This window comes from Solenopsis invicta, chromosome 16, assembly GCF_016802725.1.
Source record: "Solenopsis invicta isolate M01_SB chromosome 16, UNIL_Sinv_3.0, whole genome shotgun sequence".
Classification (NCBI taxonomy): Eukaryota; Metazoa; Arthropoda; class Insecta; order Hymenoptera; family Formicidae; genus Solenopsis; species Solenopsis invicta.
Window position 1 is genome coordinate 7,508,959 of NC_052679.1, and position 24,065 is coordinate 7,533,023.

Consider the following 24,065-nt stretch of genomic DNA (forward strand, 5'->3'; position numbering starts at 1 on the left):
TGTGTGTGAGTGAGAGAGAAAACCATGTACAATAGCCATAACTTGTACGAGCGAGAGTGCATAGGATGGCGGGAGGGAGGGGGAGAGAGAGGGGGAAGGGAGAGAGGAGGAGAGGAAAAGGGGGGGGAGAGAGAGAGAGAGAGAGAGAACTATTCGGGGAACTTATGGTAACAATGGTGGGGCAATTTCTCCAACAATTGTTATTTTATTTTTCTATTTAAAATTTTTAATAAATTGATATAAATTGATATAAAATTAATTTAAAAATTATTTTAATTAATAGTCTGATATAACAAATTATTAATAATTAATTGCTTGATACAAAAATTATATTCAATAATTGCTTGATATTAATTTAATTAATTAAAGAGGGGGAAACCTCCCCCCTTCTTCTCCCCCCTCCTCTCTTCGCCCACCTCAAATTGAGTTGAAACCGGCCTATTATATCTACTGCTGTATATATTGAAATTTTGCTGTCTTATTAGGCCTAAATCTAATTTTACATTTTAGTAAAGCATTTCGAGTACATTTTAATAAGTGAGGAACGTCCAAAATTGTTACTATTGTCACATTATTGGTTACAAATGTGTAAGAAGTTGGGTCAACAGTATTTTCAGTACACAATTCCAAAATTGCTTTTATTGAGTAGAACACAAATAGTCGCTTTTACTATCATGCCAATTTCTTGAAGTTGTAAAATAGTATTTTTTATTATTGACTTCAGATCAGAAGTATAAATTGTACCGACAATAAAATAATAAGCGACTATCTGCTTCTAGGATTTTCTCAATCCTTTTATCATTAATACCAACGCATGATTTGCTGGTTTATTACATCGTCCTAATTCCCTTGGATTTTGAAATCTGATAATAATTTGTTTATGAGGAAGGTAATAAAAACCTTTATCTGACAATATTTCATCAAAAACTAAAGCACAATATCGGTTTAGTACGTCAGTGTCATTGATTTTACTTTTAAGTTGTTGCAGCAATTGTTTGTTTATGCCTGTATTAAAGGGAACTTTTGGAAGTACTATTTTTAAAAGTCCTAGGTGACGGCAACTGGAAGAAGTTGGATACATATTTATAAGTACGCGGACTTCGCTTATAAATAGATAACGCAAAAATGTTATCTTCGTCAGTCCATTTTTTTCCGGTTGGAGCGCGGTCTATGTTTTGCAACTGCGAAAAAAATCTATAAAATTTTGAGTCACAGTATTCAATTGATTTTTCATATATTGGAAAACGTTGTCTTTGTACAGCTTTTTCAGTTTCTTTATAGTATCCTTTTGATTATAAAGTGATTTGTTAACTTTCGATAATTTATTGATCGTTCTACGATGTATTTTGTACAGTCTACGTTTAGTTGGTGTTATTGCTTTCAAAGATACTCCTGCTTCTGTTAAGAAACCAATTTTTTTTTGTTTCTTTAACAAAATCTCATTACATTCAGTTAAATTATCAGTAATTACTGTATCATCATTATCATCACTATTATCGTCGTGTTAACAATTTGCAGCAGACTGCTTCACAGATACAGCCTTGTTCATGAGTGTATGAATAATAATTGAAACTATTGTTAATTGAAACGTCTTTAACGCTTTCAGTGTGAGTATTTAAATTTTGTTTTGTATTTAAGTTAGAAGAAACATCTTCAAAGACAATGTTGCTATCAATTCTACTTGAAATATTATCAACAGTACCTTGACTAATAGTAGATGTATTGTTAGTTAAGCTATTGCTAATAATGTTTAAATCATTGGAGGCAGTAATTAAATTTGTTGAGTTTAAAATTAGGGACTAATGAGCTCAAGAGCCACGCAGGATGTCAGACGCAAATCAACGCATAACTCCAATATCAGACAAACGTTTTGAGATTTAATGACGGTCTTTTTCAGTACAGATATTACAAGTCGAGATAAATAGAGATTGTGCAAAATCGCGGTGTACATCTTATTTCAACGTCTTAGCATAATAACATTGTAAATGACCTCACAGAGCGTATGCAGAGATAAAAGCTTCATAAAACCACATAAATTGGTTGCTCTAAGCACCGAAACTTGTATCACAGCCTTGAGATGGGATGTTACATCTCGATGAGAATAGATACCTATCAAATGTAACATTCAAATTCTGAAAGGTATTCAACGGAAATGCAAAATTTAATATAACATAATATAAAATTATTACTACTTCTGCTATTAAATGACTCGTATGTATGCAAGAAATCGGGACATTACATATCTTATACACTAATATCTACATATATACATATATACTATGGGTGCTTTCCAGCTATGACACAAGTTGACACTGTGTAACACATTGTCCATTAGTGTGTAGGTAGTAAGACAACTAAAATTTTCTCTATTACATTAATGGACACTGTGTTACACAGTGTTGACGTGTGTCATAGCTGGAAAGCACCCTATACGTCACATCTTGCTTATTTATTTACGCATATCACAGTATTGCTTAAACAATTGGCAGATCCATCCATGGAATAAATCATCCAACACGTACAGATGATCTTGTCCAACTTCTGAAAAAAACGTGGAAGTTGTTACAATTTACAATAGAATAAAAATGATAACATAAGAATAGAAATACATTTGAATAATTATAGGCACTATTGTTCAATTATTAATATGGTAAATATTTAGAAAAGTAATAGTAGTATAGTAAGGCGGATTCTAACTCTGGGATCTGAGGATGGTGCGGGGGCAGCGGGGGGGGGGGAAATTTGACGACACGTCTTTTCCGTACTGACCGTGATGATGTCACGTGGGGGGAGCGGGAGGAACATTTCACGGCATGTATTTTATCGTGCTAACCACGCCTTGAAGGGAGGGGGTGATGCCACCTCGCGGCATTACCATAGATGACATCACTTAAGCACTGCGCTCTCACTCCTTCCCTGTATGCCTTCTTGCTCCCACGCCAACGCTCTCAATCGCCGTCTTGGAGGAGGAGTGATGCCACCTTGCGATGCTAATCATAGCATAGGTGATGGAAGCGCATGCGTTTTCTTTCTCACTCCCTCCCATATATTGCGCTCATCTTTGGTACAGCAGACGCTGCGATGTGGTGTGGCGATGCATCATCCTCCTTCCCCCCATACGCACGTTTTATCCTCGTTCGTTTGTTCATGCTCTCCCACGGCTTATCCTATACTTCGCACGCCAAAGTTCTCAATCGCACGCGTTCTTATTTCTAAGGTGTTCTCAGGAATGGAAGAGAATAGGGAAAATAATAATAATAATTTGTTTGAATGTAATATATTTTTTTCATTTTATTTATTTTAAAAAGAATATATAAAAATAGTTTTATTAACATATTATTTATTAAAATTAAAAATAAAATAAAATTATTTATTTTATTTTTAACATACACAAATAATGAAATATTTAAAAATTATAAGAAAATTGAAAAAATTATTAAAAAATAAGAGACTAAAAAATTATATAAAAAATTATATGAAAAATATATATAAGTTAAATTAATAAAACATAAATTGTGTTAGACGTGACATGGCGACGTTATCCTCCTTGTTTTATCTTACCATGCACATGCAGCTTAAATTTTCGATAACACAAGAGATACATTTTATCAAGATGTATGGCAGTGTCTCACACCAAGTGACCGTTGCATATTAAATACTTTATACTGTATAACATGATCGCATTAATGAACGTGTATCATACTATTAAACTGATATCAAACATCTATTATACGTCTACGTTTACGTTTACCATACGTCTATCGTACATCGACCATACATCTGTCGTACGTCTACCATACGTCTATCGTACATCGTACGTCTATCATACTACTACATTGTACTATTGACGTTCGAGTGTAGTACGTTAGACGTTTCATAATAGTATGGTTGACGGTTCAATCATACTATTATCAAACGTCTAACGTCTATGAATTACTTATGTATTACAGGGAAAGATAAAAAAATAAACCATAAATACATTTATACATTTATTTTAAAGCATCTTTTTGACATTGTAACCAATAATTGTATAATTTAAATACATTCTGCATAGCATAATTTTTAATATGTTTTGCACATCGTATAGTATTCGCAGTATCCAAATTATTTAAAGATTCAATGTCTTCGTAATCAGCATCCACGGTCTCGATGATAACATTATTTCTTACATTGACATCAAGTATATTCTTCAACCATTCTCGTTTTTCATGCCCTTTAACGTATACGATAGCTTCATCATCGTTTTTATCATATACAGCTGTTGAAATCAGGTGCTTCGTTTTCGGATACTGAACTATTCCATCTTCTCATTGTAATCCATGGTGATAAGCAGCCAACCAAGAAACGCAAGATCTTTCGGATTTTGTCAATGCATTCCATGGCACGGAATTCGTAAAAATGTAATGCGTGAGAACGTTTCCTTGTTTCAATACCGCTACTTCCTTTACAATAAATTTTTTTCCAATGGTGAATCCTTGCAGATCCACAAATGTTAGCACAACCATGACAAGTAATTTTTTGAGACTGTACCATATCACAAAATATCTCGGTATTTTATTAAAGATATTTGCTAACGCTGCATTTTACATGATTTTGCGCACAACGTTAGACAATGGACAGTATTCAATTACACGATCATGTAAGATAAGGCAATAGGCGGTAGTGCTCGCTGGCACATTTTCTTTGCAATCAAATTCAATGCGCACGTCCACAGTAGCACTTTTGATGGACTCGCTTTGCCGCGAGCAATTAATCGCTGTAAAAGGTCCTCTTTGCAGAAATGTGACCACGTTAAGCAGCGTATCGTAGGAATCACGTCCATAATAAGATTTACGAAAACGTTGGTACATGTCAAACAGGATGGAGTATCTAGATTTACGAAAGTCTAGATTCAAGTCATCGTACGGATAAAATTCAGAGTTGAGATAAAGTTTCACATTGATCAAATTACAATCGTCAAAAATAGTAGCATCTTGAGACATGATATTCTTGCGACCGATCTGTAGTGCAAAGATAATGAATCGAGGCTCTTCTAATTGTGTTGCAGTTTTAACAGCCCACGAATGTTTGGTAGTGCTCTGCAACAAGGGGTACTCATACAGATCCCAGGAACGAAAACTCATACTTAGATATCGCCCGCTTTCCAAAGCTCGTAGTATGGACAATTTATTGACTTCATTTAACGTAACATGTGGCATTCGCCACTGTACTTTGAACAATTCAATTTCCGGTTCCGTCGTTCTATTCGTTTCCACAATAGAATTGTTATCATTGCGCGCTCGTATCAAAATTAATTCATGGTGCGCGTTAATAACCATTTGTAATCTTCGCAAAAGCCCAGCAGTAAATTTAGCGGCACGCAAAAATTGAAATAATTTTCCCACAGAGTGGACGACATGTCCCATCCGGCATTCTGTATTATCATTCCTTTGTCAAACGTAAGAGATACATAGTTCTTTAGAGTACTAGTGATTCCAACGTTTCTGTTGCGATCAATTTCCACACCATTGATTTCATATCGAATTTCATCAAACATGAACGCTACACAATTATTTCCAAGTTTTATTTCTGATGCATCATCGTCATCATCATTTTTTTTTTCTTCACTAATTTTCCTTCGACATAGAGAAAACTTTCGCACGGCAATGTGTATAAATCCTGTTGTTGTATAGGTATCCTTATTTCATCACTATGTCCAAACGTAGTGTTAGCGTATAGATTATACGAGTGAGTTTCAATCTTGACAATGCTATCGTCAAAGATCGGGTCACCTCCAATGTTTAGAATATCAGACATCTCAGAAATTTTGTACGGTGAATCCCAGTGATCTCAAATATGCAACATTTGATGGAGTAAGTTTCTTTTTACCAAGCAATTGGATATTCTTGATTGCTGTCTTTTTGATTGTTGTGATCTTCTTGTTGCAAATTGTGTCTCGCTCTTGCTCATTCAGCACGAGCATCTCACGTTATCGTCTTCGTACGTGCAATCTAACAGTAATCTCCTCTCCGCGGAAATCAATTAATCGACCGTTTTGATCCACAATGCGAATAGTCAAGTCAGTAATGCTCCTTACGACGATCGGAAAGTAAATGATCTGTGCAGGCATTTCCGAGATTTTATACCCGGGAAGAACACTCGGTGAAAATTCATGTATCGTATGCACGCACTTGTCGTTGTTATACGCACCAGCGGTCAGGTTACATTCTATACAAATAATGTTTACATTGATTATATTTATAGGTAAGTCTGATTCGTGCCATTGTCGAGGTTCAAGCATACGATTTGAGAAAAATCACAACAGCGATCCAATGTTGTCGGATTTGCTAAAATTTATTCGATAAGAGCACTGGATCTTGCTCTTCATAGTATTATTGTTGGCGCGAATCATAATCTCGTTATCCTCGTCTTCATCGATCTCTTTATGAAGCAACTTCTTCCTAGTAACATCGTTTGAAACATGAGATATAGTATGTCTCAGATACTTGTCAATGTCACGCAGTTCGTACAATCCTTCGGGAATGATAATTTCCTTGTCGTCTTTGTCATAATAAAATTTGTTATTTGAGGAATTTATATTACGTATCTTATTGTAGGTTTCAAAGTCTGTCAAACCGAGCTCGTAATCACCATCGCTTAAATCTACAGCTGGAAAGTAGCTTACCGCGAGGACGTTACTTTTGCCGGTTAACGTAAATGTCAGTGACATGTTGTATACTGAGTTAAATAGCGAAATGTTGATCTTTAAATTGATTGTCAACCAATTGTAGAAAACGTAGGCATAGTTGACCACAGTTGCTTTGATTGTAACGTTGATAACGCGCGTGATTGTACTCGATACGTGTCACATCACTGTTAAAGTATCGCACCAATTCTTGTGGTGGTCGAAGATTATCAAAACTGTCGAAATATATAGCACGATTCCCCCTCTTTGCGTACGCCACCCAATGAGTACACGGTCCTTCGACACTGTCCAAATTCATGATACCGCTCTCGTTTCGGCGTGCTCCCCCTGTTGGTAATGAAGTACGCATAAAAATTCCTCGGAAATGTGGAATGTGCATACGTTTTGCTAGTTGAAGTAATTCAAGGTTTGTAGTAACACCTTTTGGTGTTTCATCGACATTTTTAATGTTTCATCGACATTTTTTTTTTTTCTTCTTGATACTCCTCGGCCGCGCTTATACGGAGCGAGATAAACTCCATGACCTTCCATGACACGATTATGACGTTTTAATTCCTCCAGTTGACGCTGTGCCTTGTTATCATTTACGGCCTTTGCTACTCCAGCCGCTCCTCCGACCAATGACCCGAGAACTCCCAACAATGACAGGACGGGTAGGATACCACCACGTTTTGCTACCGGAAGTATCCGCGTTGTCTTCTTCTTCTTCTTCTTTGATTTCAGATCCATACCGATTTTCATCTTGGTTTTCATAGCCGCCCAAACTGCTGTCGCAGCAGCTTTCTCTCCGAGACTTGAATCTCTCGCTGTAATGCGTTTCCGTGCTTTCGAAGCGAGTATATTATCAGCCACGTGTCTTTTCGCGAGATTGTTGCTGTGCGAATAGGCTATATCATGCTCACGACACATCGCATCCAATGGATTGATGCCTCGGTCACCTCGAGCCAATCGCTCTTCTAAACGTGTTCCTGGACCGCAATACTGATAACCGGGGATATGTAATTCGAAAGGAAGTGCATTAATCGCGCGATTTAATAAACTGCAGCCTTTTGCAGGCATTCGCAGCAATTTTTTCTCAACGGTGCCGGACCGTCTATATGCGTATGCTGAGACGTAATTTATAATGTTTGAAACACCGACGGTACTGTTGAACCTCCGAATCTGTTTTTATATGTTTGGGCAATTTGTCCCATAAATGATCGATATAATTGTGAAACTTTTGTAGCAAAACAACTTTTGGTATATATTTTAACTGTTCGCTAGTCAAACTGTGTACATCACAGATATCTGACACGATAAGAAACATTTTGCATACTGAGCGATTTCACTCTACGCGCCTCTATAAATAGAAGCTACTCGCAATAGAAATTTTTCAGTTTATTGTTACCGTAGAGGGAAAGAAAATATGCGGTTTGTGCGGCAACCGTAGGCAATTAGAGTAATTAATTTTGATGATAAGATAATACCCGAAATAAAAACACGCAGACATGGAAATATGCTACCGATTTCTATACGTGGCATCATTTGCGATCCGTCAAATTGTGGCAAGACAAACGTGTTGATAAGCATGCTGGAAAGCCCGCACGGTGTACGTTTCGAGAACGTGTATGTGTACTCGAAATCGCTTCAGCAGCCGAAATATCGATATCTGGAAAACTTATTAACACCGATTGAAGAAGTTGGGTATTTTGCATTCTCCAACAATAGCAACGTCATTCCTCCGAGCAAAGCGCTTCCGAATTCCATCTTTATCTTTGATGATGTAGCATGCGACGAGCAAGGTATACGATAAGAGAGTACTTTGCAATGGATCGGCATGCTAACGTTGACTACTTCTATCTCTGTCAAACGTATGCCAAGATACCGAAGCATCTTATAGGGGAGACCGGGGTTGGTTGTGACATTTTTTCTATAAAGTGTCTCAACTCTTTGATTATGTAGTTGTTATAAATGAATCTAGGCTTGCTAGATTCAGTAACTAATCAGGATTTAAATTTAATAATAATTTTATGTAACCGCCCATTAGAAATTACATAAATTAAAAAATTCTGAAAAAAGAGGCATGTAACTTTTTACCCCACACCAGGGGTTGTTACACCACACGGGGTAAATTGTTACAACAAAATAAAATAAAGTAAAATTATATTCTTATTTAAATAAAAACTCAGGCATACATTTTTTTGGTCTTTCTGCCTTATCAAAACAAAATAAAGATTAAATAAAATTATAGTTTTCTTTAAAACAAAAATACAAGTAACTTGTAAACTTGTAAACGAAAATTATAAGCTCTATTAGAAAAACATCTTATTAAGAACCAACATAACATAAAACTTTGGCTATCAAAAAAAAATATAATTATTTTAGAAAAACTATCAGATCTTAAAAACAACAGTTCAGTCACTTCAATCGGAATAATCACTATCGCAATTTAAATAAACATAGGATAGTATATTTCCTTTAGCACATTTCATATGTGACCATTTTTTACAAACAATACATTGCACCCATTTTTCACCAGCTCGACTCTGATCAAATGATTCACAACATATGAGGCAAAAATGATCATCCTCTAAGCTATCTTCGTCAGATTTTTGCAATACCTTCCTTTTTACACTAATCTTTCTTTTCTTCTTAGCTGGTTCTCCTCTCTTATTTGTATTTTCAGCCTTTCCCTTCTTGGTCACTTTAATTTTTTTGGATGTATTTTCCTTTTTCTTGCTTTGTCAATGCTTCCTTCTCCGGCGTGTCAGTTAAAATAGCTGATTTTCGAGTTTTTTGTGTTATCTTCTTTGTTCTAACAGCAGCTTTTGGATAAGGTCGAACGATCTCAGGAGCAAAGGTAGATTCATCGTAGATCAAATCTCTGCTAGAACCTGCAACTGGGTTAGCACAAACAGAGCTCTCACATTCTTCTACGGCACCCACTTCAATATTATCTTCGGTAAATTCCAAAATAAGAGATGTAGTATCATTCAAGGAGGCAGTTTGAGTCGGCGGAGATTGAGTCTTAGCAAAATGAATTGGAGTGTTCTCTGTTGTAACTGGGGTATTTTCAATATTTGAGCTAGCCGTGCCGTCTAGTGTTCTGTCAGTAACAAAAGCAGACAAGAAGTCATCATCTGGAAAAATATCTTTATTAAATGGCGCAATACCAGTCTTTTCAAATCCGTTGATGATATTAGTTGGCTTCAATGCCAAGGGTAAAGCTTTGTTCACTATAGACGGAATATCGAGAATAGTCATTGTTTTACCCGGATGGTTTCTAAGCCAAGCATCTTTTTGGCTGGCATAGTAATTTTTAAATGGTCCATAGACCCCTACATCCAAGGGCTGAAGCTTATGAGAACAATGTGGTGGAAAGGACAATAACACTACATTGCTTTTTTTAGCCATTTCAACAACTTCTATATCCAAGTGCGAAGAATGATTGTCCAATAACAACAACACAGGATCAGATGGAGATGGTTTTACACTGTCAATAAAATGTTTTATGAATATTCTGAATTCAACTCCAGTCATCCAGCCACTCGAGTTACCAGCGCCAATGCAATCTGCAGTTCCATCGCGAACAAAATGGTCCCTGTATCTTATTCGCGGGAAGATAAATGCATGGCACCGAGTTACCCGCTGCATTTACTGCTATACAAAGAGTCACAAGAACCCCCCCCCCCTCTCTGCTGATGTTATGAAGCCAACTTGTTTTGAACCTTTCGGAGCCAATATTTTTCTAGGTTTCTGCACCGTTGTAACACCTGTTTCATCTACATTCCAAATGCGTGAAAAAGAAAATTTATATTTATCCAACACTTCCGACAATTTAGAAAAAAAATTATTAACATTAGTTTTATTAAATGACGTGGCTCTGCTCAGGCTAGTAGCCTCTGGTGTTCTTATGGACAAAGACTGGTTGCGTTTTAAAAACGCTGTCAACCAATCAACTCCTGCTTCTTTATTATTATGCCACGATTGCGGCATAATAACATTGTACTTAAGTGCACAAGCAAATGCTAACTGTCGAACATCTTTTGGCGTTAATCCGTAGTAAATTTGGCTACATTTTGTTAAATAATTCACCAAAATAGTCTCTTGATCGTTGTTAAAAACTTGTCTATTCTTCTGGTAACCGATTGTAACAGATTCCATAGGTATGCCCTTTTCCTTTGCTTCGCTTCGTTTTTGTAAGTATCTTCTTAGCGTCATATGACATAGTCCAAAATCTTTTGCGATGCCACGAACTGTTTTTGTTTTATCCTCTTCTAAAACAGATGCTGCTTTGTCGTAGATGTCTTGAGATATTTGTCCACGCTCACTCTTTTTTTTATACTTCCTCATCCTGCCAAAAATAACAAATTTATATAATTTAAATTATACCAGTCAGCAAGAAGCACGACGGGGCAGATTGTGACAAATCACAAATTAATTGTGGTTTGTCACAACCTGCCCCGAGAAAATGTCACTTTTAGCCCCAACACCGAAACTAACCTCTTAAGATTAAATATTAAAATACAAAAATTTGTAAAGCTTATAAAAGTACAGTTTATTGTAAACAGAAGGAATTAGAGAGTATATACCACAACATACACATTTCTGCTTATTTAGATAACAAGTGCTAGACCAATTACTAAAAAATGAAAATATTACGAACCTGCGTTTTTGACGGCTGCTTGCACGGGCTTTTCTCACAAGAACGCCAGCGCCGCTAGCTCGCGCGGTATGTCGGCCGACAGTGGCGTGATTATTTATCTCTTTCTAACGTCATTATAGCGGTTTTGGTTTAGCTACCGTTGGCGCTGTAACAACCAACCCCTGTAACAACCAGACCCAGTCTCTCCCCTACGTGACAACGCGAATTTGTTAATTATGTTCAAACAGGATGGCACCAATCTGAAGCATGTATACAACGATCATGTAAACACTGACATGTCTTACGAGGATTTTTGCGATTTATGTCAGATTTGTTGGCAACAAAAATATGGATTTCTAGTGATTGACAAGGACAGCGCGCTTGTCGATGGAAGATATAGAAAAGAATTTAACGACTTTGCAATACCGTAGAATGATTAGTTGTTGTCGATACGTTGAATGTTCAACATGGATAGTAAGATAGATCGCGAGAAGATAGCTAAACAGATTGTAAAAACAAGTAACACAATTCGCAAAAAATATCGCGCATTAAAAACGGGTAAAATGGAAGAAGATATTGCATTGGAAAGACATTTTAAACCAATCATTGAACCTCTAAAACAGATTGTTGAAAATACCGTTGGAGTTGAAAATACCGTTGAAAATGGGTCTAAACAGGCTGAGAGTGCATACTTTTCGGGAGATGAAGAATACGTGGAACCAAAACGAAAACGGTCGAACATTTCGTTTAATAATTCAATAATGACTTCTACTCCAATTAAATTGCAAACTGTACCAATTAATTTTAATAAAGCATCACAAATGTTACAAGATAGCGATTTATTGCAGAATCATGCACCCTCCGTTGAAGAGGTTTTCGAAATCACCGATGAGCCGCTTGTGATGTCCGTTCGACACAGTTAGAAACGTCTGAGGGGCAAAAAAAATTACAAATACATTATGGTCCATTGGGACAAAAATATATGGGAGCTGTTTCGAGCGGTAAAAAAACGGTCAACGTAGATAACGTTTACGGAGTTTACTTCAACAATACCGGAACGATGCTTGGTAACAAACGTATCGACTTGCACAAGAACGATGATATATCCATAGACGGTAAAAGATACAAGGGTACTCAAGGTCTGTACGAGTTAATTTTCATGAAAATATCCAACGCTGATATCTATCACGAATGACGATGTAGAGAAGTATAAGGATATCATATTAACTACAAACGCATATAGGCGAGACCATGGTGAATGTAATCCAATATTAGGTAACAAAGGACACAAGTATAAAAATATAATCTCCCCCATGTTAGCACTGGATAAAGTTGGACGAGGTATACCGAACACCGTTACGTTAAACGACAACAAGATTGATTACGTTCATTGGAACGATCCGAACGAACTCGTCGATCGTCTTCGATTGCACGAGGCCTCACGCCAAGCCGGACACAACGCTCACGATAACGAGATCCTGTCGATTATTCGAGGAACTTCGCGAAGCTGGTTTAATTATAAATTGAGTTGTGCTATTCATATTATTTTAGTCAACGTTGAAATGTCAATCAATAAGTTTGGGATATCGCTCGGAAGTAGCGGAAGGGAATCGTATTACAAATGGAACGGATTAATAAGAAGTTACGTCCGCGATAATGCTCTTTGCAAAGTCAACGCCAATTTTGATGTAAAGTCATGCAAGATTCGTCACGTAGCGTTACCTGTAGATGATGGCGATGCTGCCAATAAACGATATGTACAACAGAGCATACAAATTTTGAAAAATCACCAGGACAAAATCGAGAGGAAGATTGTTACTCTCCAAAATAAAGTAGAGATTATGCTTAACAAAATTCAAAGACAACTCGATACAGTGACTCATAGCGCAGAGTAAAAAAAACGATACATTAGATCTCTCCATCATTTGTGAATCAAACATGAACAATTCCGAAAAGCAGCTGTTAGTGGAGGAACTTCATGCTCCAGCGAGAAGAAATTTTCCGAGGAGGCATGTCATTGTTCGCGGATACGATAACCTGTGGCAAGCGGATGTGGTTGAGATGCGACCTTACATGAGATTTAACCGAGGTTACCATTACATACTCACCGTTATCGATGTATTGAGCAAGTATGCATGGGCCGTGCCTCTCAAGGCCAAGAGTGGCAATGAAGTGGCTAATGCGATTGCAAAGATAATGCGAGACGATGAAAGATGTCCGAAAAATTTGCAGACTGACAGAGGAAAAGAATTTTACAACGCCACGGTACAGAAACTATTGAAAAAACATGATATCAATCATTATTCAACATATTCCGTAATGAAGGCATCAATCGTTGAACGGTTTAATCGTTCATTAAAGAACGACATGTGGAAGCAGTTTACGCTTAATGGAAATTATAAATGGATCGATTTGTTACCACGTCTCGTATTAGAATACAACTCGCGAAGGCATCGTACTATTGATATGCGACCCATCAATGTTACCCCTGCGATTGCCGAAAAACTCTTATCCACTGTGTATAGTTGCATAAAAATTGCTGCACCCGCGCGGTTCAAAGTGGATGAATTGGTACGCGTGAGCAAATTTAAGACCATTTTTGATAAAGGTTATACACCGAATTGGACTACGAAGATATTTAAAATTGCCAAAGTGCAGAGAACTAATCCCGTGACGTATTTATTGAAGGATTCCTGTGGAAAACATATCAGCGGTGGATTTTACGAATATGAGCTTCAGCGAGTCGGTAATTCTAACTTGTATCTCGTTGAAAAAATTTTACGCAAAAGAGGGGATGAGGTTTATATGAAATGGCTGGGATTTGATAATTCACACAATTCGTGGATACATAAGGATAATGTATTGTAAAAAATCTATTACTTATTTACAAGATATTTGTAATTTTTATTACAATTACACAAATATACATATATTATACAAATTAAGTGTTTTATTTACATTGGTATTTTATAATGTCTCCAAGGCAACGTGTCAATAGAATCTGACATAATATATCGCTTATCATACGGACTAAGAGCAATTTTCGTTTCAGATATAGTATACACTTCATGCAATTTTGATCTAATACGAGGTGTGATCAAAAAGTAAGGTGACTTTTCATTTTTATAAAAAAATATTCATTTATTCATCCAAAATTATGTTATCCCCTTCAAAATAATCTCCCTCTGATACAATGCATTTGTGCCAGCGCTTTTTCCAGTCGTCAAAACATTTCTGAAATGCACTTTTGGGTATTGCCTTGAGCTCCTCCAGCGATGCAGCCTTAATCTCCTCAATCGTCGCAAATCTTCGTCCTTTCATAGGCCTTTTCAATTTTGGGAAGAGGAAAAAGTCGCAGGGGGCCAAGTCTGGTGAATACGGTGGCTGAGACATGATGATAGTATTGTTTTTGGCCAAAAAAGTACTCACTAGTAACGACGTGTGCGCAGGTGCATTATCATGGTGCAGAATCCATGAATTTTCTTTCCACACTTCCGGACGTTTTTTTCTTATTGATTCACGCAAACGCCGCATAATCTCAAGGTAATACTCCTTGTTTACCGTGCGACCTGCAGCTTGTCCTGCCGCTTGCCGGGCGGTTTATCACGCATTGGACAGAACGATAGGTCAATGTGCGCATCATGTAAATGTTGTGGATATTCTAAGTCTATTTCAAGAATGTAACCTGTTGGAGAATCTAGCGCGATGTCCATAAAATTTGTTACGTCATCTACTCATCGAAAATCTTTGTATGGTAATGGCTGACACATTGCCCAACCATACAAGTTATTTACGTCAAAGTACATCAGGTACGATGATGATTTCGATGGATCGTATGACTTCATGTACTTGTTGTTGGCCTGTGCGTACCTGTTTGAACATTGACTCAGACCACTACGTGTGCCACGTTCGATGAACATGATCATGTCAATGTCTGTTAGCAGTTCGAAATTTACATGTGTATATTTCAACATAGCATCCCACGTAAAACCGGGTAAAATATAATAATACGCGGGATCGAGTCCATAACTCGCGATGCAATTATCGCGAAAATTCTCAAAGATATCAGCCAACAACAGTACGTCAGTTTTCAAGTATAAATCGCTATAATCTCCGAGCGTTCGGATGGAGAACCGCTGCCACACGTTGACAGCATGCGCGTAATCGCTCTCGGATACTGTGTCACCCGTCAATGAACTGTAAAATGATTCGCGCGGTGTCAAACATGACTCTTCCAATTTTTCCACACAGTCAACATACTCGTATGGGAAGACACCTGTTCGTGTTAACAGATCGAAATTTTCTGTTGATAAATTACTATATTCCCGTTGCATTATGCATAGCTTATCTAAGAAAAGATGCCAATTTATCGAGACTAGATGCGAGAAATTTGAAAGAATCGATAAATCTTAATTTTATGCAATTTTTCTTATCATTTTTTGTAAATGAAATATATTTTTCTTTTGTTATCGGAAGTTTATTCGTCCTTCATATGTTGTAGCTATTTCCTTGATGATAAAATGCACGTCGTAGCCAGATAAGTTATGGAAAACTATAGGAATATAATGCGAATCTTTGTAATTTAAATTGCAATTTGAATGCGCTGCACCTTTAAATCGACCGATTAAATGACAATGATCGCGTACCCGTTCTATTTCATTCGTAAATGGTTTTTCACAAATGTGGCAGTGTGTAGCGTTGTTAAATTTTTTCCAATCGTCTTGTGTTAAATCCATGGGAACATTAACCGACAGAATATTATTTACAATTTGTGCTAAATCTTTAAATTGCTCGACGAACCACGCGATACAATTCTTATCGCGATGAAACTGATACATTGATAGCGAATTGTCATACGCACAGTGTACATAATATGCTATGCTAAATACTCGATGATGTTGGTAATTTTTCTCATCCTCAGTCTTCTCCAGGATGCATTCCAAATCGACGTATACGATAAACAGCATTCGTTCCTTTCGACAGTAATTTTTAAAGCTGAGCCATTTGTCATCTTCGCTTGGTAATATGATAGCGCAATCGTTTATTTTTCCACAGTCCATTGTGTGAATTTCCAACTTGTCGTTCGAACTAAAATAATGTAGACATCTGAAATATAATTTATTTTTGAGAAATTAGAAAAAATATATTTATATATACATATTTTTGTATTTTCCGAAATATATACATACCGATCACAAAAGAATTTCTTATTCTTTTTCTTACTGAGTTGTGAACTCATGAGACGGGACATATTCTTTATCAACGCAAAATGTCCCACATTGTCATCCTGCATAGCAGATTTATATGTTTGTCCATTTTTTGTTCGGTGAGTCGTATAGGAAAAATAGATAGTTTCTTCTCCTCGATGCAGTATAGATGGAGATTTGTTGAGAATGGAGATTTTGTTGAGAATTTCAAACTTTTTAATTTGTGGCAGTGTCATTGGAAACTCAATGCCTTTCAGATTTAATACCGTAGAATAATGTGGATATGAAGATTCTTGATCTGTATTCCTTTCAGCAGGATGCAGACTGGCCACCACTGACCATGCAAAACATGCATTGTCATTTGATTTTACATTAACTACAGCTTTCTTCATCATAATTTTACTTGGTAACTGGATGTTGCATCCTGCATGCAAAGGGTTATATTTATTTATATTTATTGTTAAATTTAGTATACGCGACAACGCCCATCCGCTATCGCGTTCTTAGAATTCCTCCAACGATGCTAGGATTATCTCGATGACGTGTAACTGGTACCACTCATGCAAATCGGAGCATTGAAAGAGTTCATAATTTCTTGTTGTGATACACTTATTAGCGCGTTTGTCACCTGCGACAAATTCACCATTAAAAATAGCGTTTATCTTTACGTTGCCATGTCTCTGCATGAAACTTTGCACGTGCTTAAGTACAATTTCTCGCGCATCCTCTAGAAATTGATACGGTTCAATGTGTTTGAAATTAATCACAGCACCAGTCAGTATACGACTTTCAAAAACTGTATCTATCTCACGCCATCGGAGTCCTGTACTATATCCAGCGCCCATTTGCACAAACCGCCCACGCATCATTTGTTTCAAATCTTCTAGTCGCGTGATACAAGCGATCACAGATTGTCTTCCGCCGATTGACAATCGCGGATATTTACTGCGGCTGCGTCCATCTAGCGATTCGATGAACTCGATACAACGTTGCTCCCACGCCATATACTCTTTATGCGTATTCAATCGAGTGGATTGCTCCACCAAATTACGCTCCGTTTGCTCCATTTTTACAATGTGCTTGACTGCATAGACTGATGGGATGCATCGCGATCTTATCATTTTATAATGTCACCATCACTTTAAATGTTATTCACAGTGTATCATTTGATACATGTCTAAAGTCTTCGTAGTTGTCATAAATCGGCGCTTGTAAGATTCACATGTATATTTGATATCACTGACTTTGTAAAATTATTAAATGATTTCATCGTGATATCCTATTACTTTTAAACGTGTCACAGCAGGCGTTCGCTAAAAATACAAAACTGTCACATTTGCTCCATGACTTCATCATAATGTCGAATTATATTCAAACGTGTGTCTAAATTAATTTTATAGATCTGTGGTATCAGCGCCTATGATATCATCACAGCTGCTGTACTTTGACACATGCTTTTATGCTGAAAATGCAAATCTGCAATACTATATGATTTTATTGTAATATTAAATTACATTCAAACGTGACTAAAACTGAGTTTTACTATCCTGTGATCTCATCACATCTGTCGACGCTTGCAAGATTTACGTTTGAATATGTGTATGATCTCATCATAAAATATGTAATTTCCACATTTGATGTCGATATGGTGGTGGGGATTATAAAATAAAAAGAAATCTAAAAACGTTACTCTCATCAGTTGCTCATTATTAACGGACAACTCTTGAAAAATACGAGAGAAATGGCGAACTACTACGTTTCGATCCAGATCGAAGCATGTGAGAAATCTTAAGTATCTATAATTATTTTATATTTTCATTTTATTTTTTCATATTTTCATATTTCATTGTTTCTTATAAAATCCCTATTTTATTTATTACTTATAGAACATCATCATCATCATGATACATTAATATTTTTAATATTTTTTGTTTTATCTCATTAATCTGTAATCTTATTTACAGAACGCTACCATGATACACATCACACATTTTGGGGAGAAGGTTTGCACTAACTTCTACATCTTATAAATGGTCGGAATCAACGCAGGATCTATATCCTACGTGGAATTGATGCTGGGTGACAACCGCGGAAATCAAATTGCTCTGCCTTATAAAACGTGGAGATCGTTGACTGAGAAACGTATGGACATATTGAATGTGAATTAATAGCTTATGCTTCAGATAATATTGCATACGATTCGCTAAATGACAAATAAAATATTATAATATGTACAAATGTGAATACTGCATACGATGTGTTAAATGACAAATAAAATGTTATAATCATGTTATGTGCAAATTTGAAATAATAATAAAAATGTGTAAATTGAAATAGAACTTTTGATTATTTTTCCTATCCTTAGCGAGGCTGATAGCTATTCAGTGTGGTACAACGTGGTTGTCACAGCTGTGACAATGACTTGAGTTTCTTTTGTTACCAAGAACTCAGTTGTAAGATAAGTATTAAATTATTACTGTCAAAGGTTTTTGACTGTGGGATTTAACATCTCGTAGATAAATCACGTACATTTTGAACTATAAAATGATGGACTGCGCTCCTTAGCGTCAGTCATAAGGGTTGGACTGTCGTCGTCGTCGTTTGTATCTCGTGTGCATTAAAAAATTGTCTCACGAACAAAAAAATGGCATACTTACCCATGTAAAATACCCATGTAATGGAGTAAGTATATTTATAATATACTTAATATTGTTTGAATATACTGAATGACTGAATACTAATATACTGAATATTGTTTTGTGTCACTAGTAAAATACATGTATTTTTTAATATTTTATTAAATAAAATTTTATACTTTATTAATTTTATACAGCACATTAGAGTTGGAACCGAAAAAATTGTAAACCAGGTGTCTCTTCAGAGAGAGATATTACTAAAATATATACCAGCATAGGTATTGTTTTATGATATTTATATATATTGGGTTTTATTACACATTTTAATGCTTCTTTTATTTTTCCAGAATTTTACAATAAAAGTAAATGATATAGAAAAAAACATTAAATTAAGAGTGGTAGATGGGACCTCACGAACGGTAGGTCCGTGTATAACTATGTGCATGTGAGTACACATGTGTTATTTTGATTAATAATAATATATATTTTTTTATTTTTACAGAATGGAGATGAAATAGCATCGTCATCATCATCATCATCATCATCAGGATTATACATTGTGAGACGAATCCCTCCTAAATGGTCGCTGACAGAGGCACAAAATAGTAAAGAGTTATATATCGAACCACGAGAGCTTCGAGTTCGTCGGGAGACGTTATTGATGTTTGATGAACCGCAGGTGTATGTGTGTGTGTTTTTTTGGTATTTAAATTATTAATTACTTTATATATTTTGGATCCACAGAAACTACGAATCGAAGATCTCGAGATAGTAGGTTTCATAAATATACAAAAAAAAAAAAAAAATAAAAATTGAAAAAGAACGAAAAAACTACGAGATGAACTGGACTTCTTATGGTGCGAATCAACTTTACATGGATGGTGGTTTTACTACTATTATGGTGAACCGGATATTTTTCATTTAAATACTTTATTTAATAAAAATAACTAAAATTATTTGTATACTTATTAAAAATAAATAAGAAGCAAAATTTATCCAATAAAGACAAATAAAATTACTTGTGTATATTAAAAATAAATAAATAAATAAATAAATAATTTTTAATAACATTTTAATAAAACCATTTTTATGTATTTCTTTTAAAATAAATAAAATAAAAAGAATAAATATATTACATTCAAGCAAATTATTATTATTTTCCCTATTCTCTTTTATTCCTAAGAACATCTTAGAAATAAGAACGCGTGCGATTGAGAACATTGGCGTGCGAAGTATAAAATAAGCCGTGGGAGAGCAAAATTAATTGTATACTTATTAAAAATAAATAAGAATTTATCCAATAAAGACAAATAAAATTATTTGTGTATGTTAAAAATAGATAAATAATTTTAATAAATAATATGTTAATAAAACTATTTCTATATATTCTTTTTAAAATAAATAAAATGAAAAAAATATATTACATTCCAACAAATTATTATTATTATTTTCCCTATTCTCTTCCATTCCTGAGAACACCTTGGAAATAAGAACGCGTGCGATTGAGAACATTGGCGTGCGAAGTATAGGATAAGCCGTGGAAGAGCATGAGCAAACGAGCGAGGAAAAAATAAAATAAATAATTTTAATAAATAATATGTTAATAAAATCATTCTTATATATTCTTTTTTAAATAATAAATAAAATGAAAAAAATATATTACATTCAAACAAATTATTATTATTATTTTCCCTATTCTCTTCCACTTCTGAGAACACCTTAGAAATAAGAACGCGTGCGATTGAGAACACTGGCATGCGAAGTATAGAAAATAAAATAAATAATTTTAATAAATAATATGTTAATAAAACCATTTTTATATATTCTTTTTAAAATAAATAATATGAAAAAATATGTTACATTTAAACAAATTATTATTAGTAGATGATAGAGGCGGTTTCTGGACCACTTAGTGGTGGGGGAAAGGGGAAGTGTGTGACGTCACGGGGGAGGTATGTGACGCCACGGTGGAGGGGGAGGGGTATGGGGGGTATCCCCCTCGTTAATTAATTTAATTGATATCAAGCAATTAATTAAAATAATTTTTATATCAAGGTATTAGTTAAAATAATAATTTTTATATCAGACTATTAATTAAAATAATTTTTTTTTTTTATATCAAGCTATTAACATAATTTTTATATTATAGTATTAATTAAAATAATTTTTATATTAATTTTATATTAATTTATTAAAAATTTTAAATAGGAAAATAAAATAACAATTGTTGGAGAAATCACCACCGTTACCATGAGTCTCCCGAATAATTCTATCTCTCTCTCTCTCTCTCTCTCTCTCTCTCTCTCTCCACAATAACGTTTTTTCCAAATTGCTGTCTGCTAAACTAATGTTAATAAATTAATATGAATTTTTATTATGTTTATATTAGGTTAATATTAACCTACTATCAATTTAATATAAATTTTATATTAATTTATTAACATTAGTTTAGCAAATAACAATTTGGGAATAAACGTTTTGCCCTTCTCTCTCTCTCTGTCTCCCTCCCTCCTGTGCGCTCTCGCTCGCGCACGTTAAGGCTATTGTATATGGTTTTCTCTCTCCTGTCCACACACATTGTTCTCGCTTGAATATGGTGTGACTAATGCTTATATCTTTTAAGGGAACAATGGTTAAAAGTAGGAAAAGATAATATTGAAGACATCGTTATAATATTTCAATTTTTTCTTATTTATTTGTCATGTAATGCATCATGTACAATATTATCTAAAGCGTAAGCTAACATTTCACATTCTAAAAGCGAAGTTTTATCATATTTTTCTCACAAGAGTTTTGCCGCATCGCATTTATTATTAACATAATTTTGGCGTAAAAGGGTTACAAAATATATTTTTCGCTCACTGTATATGTATATTGATATAAAGAGTAATATATATGCTCGACGCATTGTTCGAGCTCAAACAGAAAAAGTACAGTTTTTGGTTTCAAATACATGCAAGTATCGCGTAATGTTAATTTAACAATATTTTCATTACGCAGTTTAATGAGTTGTACAATAAGATCTTCAATCGGTAATGCTGAGGAAGGAGAAGTCGACTGCACGAGTCGTTCAATGTCCGCACGTTTCTGGAACAGTGCTGTCCACGTTGCATGAGCCAGAATTATTTGATTGCCTCGGTTGTCACCAATAAGTACCTCCACAAACGATGTTGGTCCTACGCTGATTCTAATGTCGAGATATTTATACGCTGTGGACGTCAATGCCAATCTCCCCAAAATGTGAGGCGTATACCGTGGCAATGTTCTGTAAATAAAAAAATATGGATAAGTTAGTTGCAAAAACGGAAACAAAATATAAAAAATGTATAAAAATTATAAATACTTACACTTTTTCACACATTTCGTCCTGTTGAAGCGGCACGTAGTAGTCCATTCTTTTCTCGTATATATATATTTTTTTTTTCTTTCTGAGTTTTTGACTGTTCACTGATCGACTGATGCGACAGCGTTTTCTTGCTTCCTTTCTATTATGTAATCCTCTCCTCTATTTTGTAATCTTTTCCATATATCCAATAAAATAAATTTTTTACATCACTTGTTCGTATTTAATACAGATTATAACTTAACGAAGGTCCACTCGTGAAATTTCTCTACGTCAGAAAGCTTGCCACGAATCACATGGTTGCGTCTATAAAGCTTTGAGATTGTATCGTGATCACAGTTACTATTATAATTTGATATGTCTATAAATGTACGATAATTGTATCTACCATGTAGGGAACAGGGAAATAATCTGTTCTCATGATCGTTATAGTCTCAGTGTTCCTAATTTATAGAGCTAGCAGTATCACATCGTACATTCCGGAAAATTCTTAGAGTAATATCATTCAAATCTAGAAATTTCTCATAGATATTACTTATTGAAAAGAAAATCTTCAAAAGAAGTTTTATTCAACTTAATCATAGGAAGAAAAAATAATGGAAAATCTATTGTAATGTTTTATCTTGACATAGAAAATCCGCTTTTTTCTAAAATTGATATGATTTATCTTTATGGGGTGCTTTATATTAATTTATTAAAAAATTAGTTTAGCAAATAACAATTATTTAGGAATAAACGTATTGCTTTCTCTCTCTTTCTCTCTGTCTCCCTCCCTCCTGCTCTCTTGCCCACACACATTATGTTCTCGGTCGCATAGTATGACTAACGCTTTATCTTCTATGACAATAATATATACTCAAACAATGATTAAACATTAATTGAACATCAATTGAACCACGTTGTTCTATGATCGAACGTCTATTGAACCACATTGATCAATAATTGAACATCAATTGAACGTCTATCGAACCACATTGTTCCATGATCGAACGTCTATCGAACCGCGTTGTTCTATGATCGAACGTCTATCGAACCACATTGTTCCATGATCGAACGTCTATCGAACCGCGTTGTTCTATGATCGAACGTCTATTGAACCACATTGATCAATAATTGAACATCAATTGAACGTCTATCGAACCACATTGTTCCATGATCGAAGGTCTATCGAACCGCGTTGTTCCATAATCGAACGTCTATCGAACCACATTGTTCCATGGTCGAACATCGATTGAACTACGTTGTTCTATGATCGAACGTCTATTGAACCACATTGATCAATAATTGAACATCAATTGAACGTCTATCGAACCACATTGTTTCATGATCGAACGTCTATCGAACCGCGTTGTTCCATAATCGTACTACTATTGAATCATTATTATACCACTATTGATTCTTAACTATCGGGATAGGGAAAGAAAAAAATATATATATTTATGTATTTTATATTTTTATTTTTTCAAATAATACAATTTTTCTTTTAGCGTTGTGACCACCAATTATACATTTTAAATACATTTTTTTATGCGCAATTCTTAACATGTTTTCCACATTGTATAGTGTTAGT

At 35.1% G+C, this 24,065-nt stretch overlaps 5 protein-coding genes across 7 annotated transcripts in view; 1 reads left to right on the forward strand and 4 right to left on the reverse strand.

Annotated features, from left to right (window-relative positions):
* The window catches only part of LOC113003293 (transient receptor potential cation channel protein painless-like), a 35,272-nt gene extending 32,625 nt beyond the window's left edge, over positions 1 to 2,647 (reverse strand). Inside the window, exons 1-2 of one of the 3 annotated variants that reach the window (XM_039458503.1) lie at positions 2,458 to 2,647; positions 1,996 to 2,109 (exon numbers count right to left, since the gene is read on the reverse strand). In XM_039458503.1, the coding sequence (XP_039314437.1) occupies positions 1,996 to 2,109; positions 2,458 to 2,461 (118 nt within the window). In that variant the 5' untranslated portion in view covers positions 2,462 to 2,647. Of the gene's footprint in view, positions 1 to 1,995 lie in introns of all 3 variants that reach the window. The other 2 variants (XM_039458502.1, XM_039458505.1) reach the window with 2 other exon arrangements.
* A 1,936-nt stretch (positions 2,648 to 4,583) lies between these two features.
* On the reverse strand, positions 4,584 to 5,318 carry LOC113005838. The gene has a single exon (XM_026141738.1). It carries the CDS (start codon positions 5,316 to 5,318, stop codon positions 4,584 to 4,586), a length of 735 nt encoding a protein of 244 aa, XP_025997523.1.
* A 7,929-nt stretch (positions 5,319 to 13,247) lies between these two features.
* On the forward strand, positions 13,248 to 15,024 carry LOC113005768. Its single transcript, XM_039458249.1, has 3 exons — positions 13,248 to 13,496; positions 13,671 to 14,055; positions 14,885 to 15,024. Exons 1-3 carry the CDS (start codon positions 13,248 to 13,250, stop codon positions 15,022 to 15,024), a joined length of 774 nt encoding a protein of 257 aa, XP_039314183.1.
* Positions 15,025 to 15,751: 727 nt separating this feature from the next.
* On the reverse strand, positions 15,752 to 16,944 carry LOC113004158. Its single transcript, XM_026136610.2, has 2 exons — positions 16,499 to 16,944; positions 15,752 to 16,415 (listed from the first exon to the last, which is right to left on the reverse strand). The coding sequence occupies exons 1-2, from the start codon at positions 16,909 to 16,911 to the stop codon at positions 15,776 to 15,778; spliced, it is 1,053 nt and encodes a 350-aa protein (XP_025992395.2). The 5' UTR covers positions 16,912 to 16,944; the 3' UTR covers positions 15,752 to 15,775.
* Positions 16,945 to 21,827: 4,883 nt separating this feature from the next.
* On the reverse strand, positions 21,828 to 23,155 carry LOC113005300. The gene is made up of 2 exons (XM_026140674.2): positions 22,500 to 23,155; positions 21,828 to 22,417 (listed from the first exon to the last, which is right to left on the reverse strand). The coding sequence occupies exons 1-2, from the start codon at positions 22,544 to 22,546 to the stop codon at positions 21,991 to 21,993; spliced, it is 474 nt and encodes a 157-aa protein (XP_025996459.2). The 5' UTR covers positions 22,547 to 23,155; the 3' UTR covers positions 21,828 to 21,990.
* Between the last annotated feature and the right edge of the window lie 910 nt (positions 23,156 to 24,065).

Bases quoted from the DNA above. Each gene is read 5' to 3' on its own strand.
- LOC113005838 (XM_026141738.1), bottom strand. From the start codon at position 5,318: ATGGTTATTAACGCGCACCATGAATTAATTTTGATACGAGCGCGCAAT.
- LOC113005768 (XM_039458249.1), top strand. From the start codon at position 13,248: ATGAACAATTCCGAAAAGCAGCTGTTAGTGGAGGAACTTCATGCTCCA. The intron at 13,497-13,670 runs GCAAAGATAATG...CGTTCATTAAAG, and splicing joins ATGAAGTGGCTAATGCGATT to AACGACATGTGGAAGCAGTT. The intron at 14,056-14,884 runs GTAATTCTAACT...TGCGACCTGCAG, and splicing joins ATATGAGCTTCAGCGAGTCG to CTTGTCCTGCCGCTTGCCGG.
- LOC113004158 (XM_026136610.2), bottom strand. From the start codon at position 16,911: ATGATGAAGAAAGCTGTAGTTAATGTAAAATCAAATGACAATGCATGT. The intron at 16,416-16,498 runs GTATGTATATAT...ATTATATTTCAG, and splicing joins AAGAAATTCTTTTGTGATCG to ATGTCTACATTATTTTAGTT.
- LOC113005300 (XM_026140674.2), bottom strand. From the start codon at position 22,546: ATGGACTACTACGTGCCGCTTCAACAGGACGAAATGTGTGAAAAAGT. The intron at 22,418-22,499 runs GTAAGTATTTAT...TTTTATTTACAG, and splicing joins GACGAAATGTGTGAAAAAGT to AACATTGCCACGGTATACGC.